The 7,448-nt window shown below is 44.4% G+C and overlaps 1 protein-coding gene across 1 annotated transcript in view; it reads left to right on the top strand.

Annotated features, from left to right (window-relative positions):
• Epb41l4b (erythrocyte membrane protein band 4.1 like 4B) overlaps positions 1 to 7,448 on the top strand; it is a 168,510-nt gene that overhangs the window by 152,327 nt on the left and 8,735 nt on the right. Inside the window, exon 24 of the mRNA XM_008854640.3 lies at positions 1,435 to 1,503. Coding sequence (XP_008852862.1) covers positions 1,435 to 1,503 — 69 coding nt within the window. The remainder of the gene's footprint in view (positions 1 to 1,434; positions 1,504 to 7,448) is intronic.

Raw genomic sequence — 7,448 nt, forward strand, 5'->3', positions numbered from 1 at the left:
ATTTTACATCAAGTGAATGGTGAACCATCGGCCTCAGTCCCTCATGGTAGGATGTATGCCATCTTTGCACTTTGTCACTGTTCTAGGGATCATGAAGCTTTTTTCGTCAGGGCTTTTATTTTCTTAGGCTAGATTCTGTTGGGTGGGTGACACGGCATAACTTTGACTTTTCTTCCTTCTGAAGTGGTTTTAGAGTTTGGCCATGCCACCAGAAGGCAGTGGGTATGTTCTGCCACAGAATGAGCAGCAGTATACCCATGGGGATTGTAGCCTGCTGCCTTACAGATGTACAGGGCCGTTCTTTGAGGTTGCTAACTTCCACATTTCATTAATAGCTATAAAGAAGCATTTTCCTGTCTATTTCAGGATGGCCTGAGAATCTATCTGCAAGTTTCTTTTCATTGTGACATTGGTCTCCAAACACCATGTCATCCTGTTAGGCCAGGCAAAGAAAACTGACTTCAAGACTTTTCCCAGAGAGTCTTTTGGAGCTTGGGACTTATTCTGGGAATTTTGAGACATTTAAAGAGACCTAACAGATTTGACTGAAATCTTGACCGGGGCTTAAGGTTGGGTGGACATGATAGCACATATTGCAAGGATATTGTTGTTCTATATTACTTGACACCTGTTCTGCCCATTCAGAAAACTGCAGCTGATTTGGGTCTGGTTTGCTGTGTTCTTGCTTCTCCCTCCTTCGTCTCCATTAGAACAGTATGCCAGTACCAAGGCACTGGCCCAGAGACAAGTGAAATCCCATAGGACACAAGGCCACTGCCACTGGGCAAGGATGTCCTCTGTGCCTTGTGGGCAGCCCCTGCCTGCACAGCTGCACAGGTAGTTTCTGGGCCTGAGGACTGCAGACAGAGGTAGTGCCAGAGTCACCGCCTACCACCTGGGACATGGGCCTCATTGAGACTAGCATTCCATGCTGCAGCACTGGGCACTTGTGAGTGTCTCACCAAAAGGCCTTGGTGGCAGGATTTCCATGTGTTTCCATGGGCTCTCCTGAGTTCTTCTCCCAAAGTGTACAGGGAGTCTAACTATGAAAATCATTAGACCAGTACTGTTTTCTGGTCTAACTGGCTCAGCCTACTGCACCTGCCGACTTTGATACACTGTGTCACCAAAGGACCTCTCAGGAGTTTCTTGCTGTACTCTAGAGCTATGAAGAAACCCTCAGAGTTCACCCCCGGCAGCTCAGGCTTGCCTCCTTAGCTATCTTGAGTGTGACCTTTTCTATTCGAGGCCTGGGACTCAGGCCCTGAAAGTCTCAGTAAAAGGATCTCCAGGCCACCCCCATCACTGAGGGATGAAGGCCCCACAAAGCTTCCCCACGTCCTTCATCTTGGTTCTAAAAGTGTACCAGTAAAGACTTTGAAATGTTCTTTTCTGACCTGAAGGTAATCCCTTTGTCTTTCTCTTTTTTTGAAGATAAAAACATTCCCAGCTGAACCAATGAGCCTGTTTCCTGATCCCTTTACCACAGGGCCACAGTTTACCGTAAGTAGATCCAGGAGGCAGTTCTGCGTTTTAAGGCCTTATTCCCACAAGGTGGGGTTTTCCGTGGGAGGCAGGACAACAGCTGCTTTTGCTGCAGTGTTGAACTCTGCGAGACTTGGAATCTGCCTATTTTATTTTTATTGAGATGAGATTCACAGAAAATCAACCACTTTATACTTACCGTTCAATAGCATTTAGTACATTCACAGTGCTATACAATGACTCTGTCTCACTCCAACACTTTTATTTCTTAAGAGAGAGCAGATCTTTTACATTTTTCCTTTCTCCTACATTCCCCCAATGCATTTAGTATTCACTTACTAAATAAACAAAAGAGTCTAGGTGTTTTTAAAAATTATACAAAAGACGTAGGCCTATTTTCTTTGTGTGTGCATGAATGTATGTGGCGTATGTATATATGTATGTGTATTTGCGTGTGGGTGCACATTGTTTTCTGGTGTGTATGGAAACCAGAGATTGATGCTGAATGCTTTCCTTGATCATTCTTCACTTTATTTACTGAGGCAAGATCTCACAGAATCTCGAGCCCACTGATTCCAATAGTCTCTCTAGCCAGCTTGACCCTAGGATCCCCCATCTCTGCCTTTTGAGCTCTGAGGTTACAAGGAGGCCATCATGCCTGTCCAGCTTTTTTGTGGGTGCTGGGGATCTCAAATTTGCATGGCAAGGGCTTTTTCCACTGATCCATCTCCCCAGCCCAGGCCTACATTTAAAATTTTTCAATTTTAGTTTTTAAATAGTTTCATATAAATATATATTATATGCTGAGCATATTCCCTCATCCTGTCCACCTGCCCTTTTCGTGCCCCTCTCCACGTCCACTAATCTCCTTTGTTCTGTAGATAGTTTCCCTTCTACTTTTAGGGTCTCATTCTGTAGTCCTGGCTAGCCTTGGGCTTGTATTCTTCGTGCCTCAGTTTTGCGCATGCTGGGATTATAGGCAAGGACCGCCACACCTGGATTAGTTACAGTGTGCCTGTATCATCCGTTACACACTCAGGATTTTTCTTTTGCCTCCAACCTCTATCAACCACCAATCTGAACTGCAGCTGTGACTTAATTGAATCTGGATTTTTTTTTTTTGAGACAGGATCAGGCTGTGTACCATTATGCCTGGAGATTCTGGACATTGTAAGTGTAATCCTACCTTATGAGACCTTCTATGTTGTTATCTTTCATTTAGTATCATGTTTTTGAGGTCCATCCATGTTGAAGCATGAAAAGGGCTGTGTACCATTATGCCTGGAGATTCTGGACATTGTCTGTAAGTGTAATCCTACCTTATGAGACCTTCTATGTTGGTATCTTTCATTTAGTATCATGTTTTTGAGGTCCATCCATGTTGAAGCATGAATCTACACTTCATCTCTTTATGGCAGAATATTCTGTGGTGTGGTTATACTGCACTCTGTCTATCCACTGATTTATTGGTGGGGATTTGAGTTGTTTTAATTTTTGGGCTATTATAAGTAGAGCTGTCACGTTGAGTACAATGTATTCATTTTAACACCTGTTTTCAATTCTTTTGAATTGGAACTGTGTCTTAATAATGTGTAATCTTAGGTTAAGTCACTTTACCACACAGAGTACCAGCCTTCACTTATGTGTGTGTGTGTGTGTGTGTGTGTGTGTGTGTGTGTGTGTGAATACCCACTTCAGGTGTTGTTTCTTGGATGTCATCACCATTCTTTTTAGACAGGGTTCTCCTATCCCTAGCTGGTCTGGAACTCACCATGTAGACCAGGGTGGTGTTGATCTCACAAAGATCCACCTGCCTCTGCCTCTGGAATGCTAATATTAAAGGCCTGGGTCACCATACCCAGCCACCTTTTTAAAAAAGATTTATTTTTATTTTATGCATATGAGTGTTTGCCTACATGAATGCATGTGCACAATGTGCATGCCTGGCACCAGTGGAGACCAGAAGAAAGTATAAGGTCCCCTGTAACTGGAGTTACAGATGGTTATGAGCTACAAGTAGGTACTGGAAACTGAATCTGGGTCCTCTCCAAGAGCAATGATGCTCTTAACCACTGAGCCATCTCTCCAGCCCCAACCAATTTGTTTTCTGAGACAGTATCTTTCATTGGCCGGGAGCTTACTGATTTGGCCAGGCTAGCTGGCCAGCAAGCTGCAGGAATCCACCTGCTTCTATCTCCATCTGGGATTACAGACACTCACCACTACATATGCCTTTTTTTGATGTGGGTTCTGGAGAGAGAACTCTGGTCCTCATGTTTATCCAGCAAGCACTTTATCAACTGAACCATCTACCTAGGAATAGTAATAAGAAAGAGCCTCCATGTAGCTGGTTGAAAGAAGGATCAAAAGGAACCAAGATCTAGAAGTGCTTTCCTAAGCATAGAACATCCCCCAAATGTCTGTGACAACAGTTGTTTCTCAAGGCTACAAGGAAGGTAGTGCAAAGACCAAGACCAGGGAGTCCTGACAATAGGATCCTTGTGACTATCCCTCTCCCTGTCATCACTGGACAGCTTCTTGAAACTCTTCAGTGATAAAAGGAGTTTAAACATTTAAGTGCTATGATTTCCTCATCTGCAGAATGAGAAAATTAGATGATTTCTACACTTCTTTTCAGCTGCTCAGCGCATTCTTCCCTGGAAGTTTCTACGGAAGTTCACAGTGTAGTGAGCTGCCACATGGAGCAGAAATGGGAGACAGACAGGGACCTTTCCTTCCTCTCCCCCTCTTCTCCTTTCTCTCCCTGTCACGTCCTCCCAGGAATCAGATTGTGATTCCTACACTCATGTGATCCTGGAGGCTCTCTTTGAAGAGGGTATGTCCGATCTAGAGGCTCAATGAGAGGCCGAGTACAGCCCTGAGAACAGTAGTGAGCTGAGTGACAGTCACTACCTGAGGCAGCTTCAGTCCTATGGCATGGAGGAAGGGAGCAGTGCCTCATTCAGATTCCAAAAGATGAACAGAGGTAGGAACTGGCCAGTGTGCCTGGCAAAACCAGGTGCCCAGAACAATTCATTTCTAAGATCAAGCTATGAATTCAGCATTTAATGAGAGGGCAGAGCCACTGGGGCTATGCCAGGATGTTTAGTGCCATTGCCCTGAAGCTTGTGCAATTCCCCACCCCCCACAATTCTGCTGGACACAGCTCCTCAGCTGGAAGCTTGACTCCACTTCCCTCAGTTGGCCATGGTGGGGCACTCTGGCCTCCTGCCCAGCCTTGGCAGTGCTGAAGACATTCAAGGAAGCCCTTCCTGAAAGCTGGGGACCCAGATGGAGCCGGAAGCCAATGTCAGCAATCACACCGAGACTTTCAAGAACTGGGCAAGAGTGGCTCAAAGGCAGCCGGAGCAGACAGAGGGAACAGCATGAACCGGAGTCTTGGGAAGGGAGAAGCTACCACACATCCAAGGGACTGAAAAGAAGGCCAGAGACTGGAATACAGAGAGCTAGGGCCTGGGGTGTGATAGGAGGATGGGGAACAATCATAGGAGCAAAACCATGCTTAGCCTTATCCAACAGCAATTGGAAGCCTTTGAAAGACTTTAAAACAGGGCAGTGATGGGGAAGATGCTTCTGGAAAACATCCTTATGATCACAGTAGGAGAGTATTTAGGTCCAGACAGAGCAGGTTTAGGACAATAGTCTAGAAATAAATCTAGGACAGTAGCTTAAGAGAAAGTGCACATAGAGCTTGCCCCTGAGTGGTTTGGATGATACAGGTGGAAAGAGGTACACATTTTGGGGGGAGATGTTTAGGAGGCCGATAAGATTATTTTTATACGTATGTATATTATATAAATATATAAATTATATATATATATTATATACACATTATATATATATGGTCTTTTTGAGACAGGGCCTCCTTGTAGCCCCAGCTGGCCTGGATACTCTCAGAGATCTGGCTGTCTCTGTCTATTAAGTGCTGGAATTAAAAGCTTGCACCACCACACCTAGCTAAAATACTATATTGATGAAGGAAAGTGACAGGTAGTTTCCAAATTTCTGACATAGACCGACATTGGGTCCATTCACTGAGATTCCCATCACTGTGACAATACACTTGAGGAAAAAGAAACAAAGAGGAAAGATTCATTTTATATCACTGTTTCAAAGTTTTTTGTTTTTGTTGGGTTTTTTTTTGTTTGTTTGGGTTTTGTTTTTGTTTTTTGTTTTTGTCTTTTTAAGACAGGGTCTCCCTATAGCCCCAGCTGTCCTGGAACTCACTATGTAGACCAGAACTCACTCGGTGGCCTCAAACTCACAAAGATCCACCTGCCTCTGCTTCCGAAGTGCTGGGATTAAAGGCCTGCACTACCACGCCGGCCTTCAAAGTTTTTTTTTAGATATGATCATTTGGCTCTATTACTTTTAGACTTGATACAAAGCAGAGACATCATGGTGGAAGGGCATGGAAGAGGAAAGCTGCTTACTTGTGGCAGCCAGGAACCAGAGAGAGAGAGAGAGAGAGCAAGGGAGGCAGGATGGGTCTGGGGACAAGATTTACCCTTCAAAGTAATGCCCTTGATGGTCCCTATTGTCCAAAGAAACTCTACTTTCTAATAGCCCATTCAGCTATGAGCTCATCAACAGATTAATCCCTTCTCTCATGACCCAGTCGCCCCTCAATAGCACCACCAGCTGAGGGTCAAACCTTCTACACTGGAGACATGTTGATGAACCTTTTATATCTAAACTGTAAGAGTAAATCCCTGAAAGAAGCCTGGACTGTAAGAAAGAATGAATCTGCATGCTGTATTTGTCTTTGGGACATCTAACTGGAACAAGGAAGTTACTTGCTCCAAGTTAATAACTCAGGAAAGGGAAAAAGAGAGAGAAGACTAGCATTACTAACAGCTGGTGGTTAACAGAAACTAAACCCATGGCCTCAATCTTCCAGCTTTCTTACCCTTGTATATTCTGGGTATGTCTCCTTCTCACCAAGGTTAAGACACATGAGCTCTCCACAAGATTCCAAACCTATCCTGGCGGCTGTGATGGGAGCCTTCAGCAGCTCTGGGAACTCTGCACGAAGTTGATCTGGCCATTGATCTAACACTAGTTTCAACTGTAGGACTCCCTGTTTGATCCTGAGACCAACTGGTACTCTGTTTTCAGGCTTTTTACTTGATACTCCAGAGAAGGCTGGTCTATACCAACCAAGCTACTTCTCTTAAGCCACTGTCTTAGATTTCCAGGCCCATAGCCTAAACGCACTGTCTAGACCCACGTGTTTTTCCAACAGGATCACAGATAGGGCCTCTGTCAGGCTCTGGCCCAAGTTCCCTTTCTAATTTGATGTGTTCTGTTACCTGCTTTGTTCCACTCAAAGTTAATGCATTCATTCATTTCCTCATTCAACAAATATTGAAAAGATTTTGATTGAAAAGAAACGTATTGCTGGGCATGGTGGTGCACAGCTTTAATCTTAGCACTCTGGAGGCAGAGGCAGACAGATCTCTGTGAGATCAGGGTCAGCCTAGTGTATACAGTTCCAGGCTAGCTGGGGCTACTGGGATTCCCTGTCTCAAATACAAAAGGTGAAACGACAACTGAAAGATAAGTACTAAGGTTTGGGACTAAATAAGAAGTTTTTACTCCTTCTTCAAAGTCATTCTTAAATGAAACTGGCCTTTTTCCTCCTCATACATCGGGCAACACATCAAGGAGGAGTTCGTGACTACTGACACAGTGTGTTTATTCTAAGGCCGCAGCACTTTTACCCATCTGCGCCTTTGCACCATTGGTACAAATGACCCTCAGCGGTGGCCTCAGAAGTTCTTTGTATCAAGTGGCAAGACAAACATGTATGCTCCTTCCTGTATGTGTGACACACTGGCATTTGGGCTTCCCCAAAGTAAACTTCAGCAGAGACCTGGAGGCACTCACTTCCATGCCATTTCTCCGTTTTGAGCAAGTTAGTTCTTTTTTTTTTTTTAATT

This window comes from Nannospalax galili, unplaced genomic scaffold (assembly GCF_000622305.1).
Source record: "Nannospalax galili isolate Female #2095 unplaced genomic scaffold, S.galili_v1.0 scaffold666, whole genome shotgun sequence".
Lineage (NCBI taxonomy): Eukaryota > Metazoa > Chordata > Mammalia > Rodentia > Spalacidae > Nannospalax > Nannospalax galili.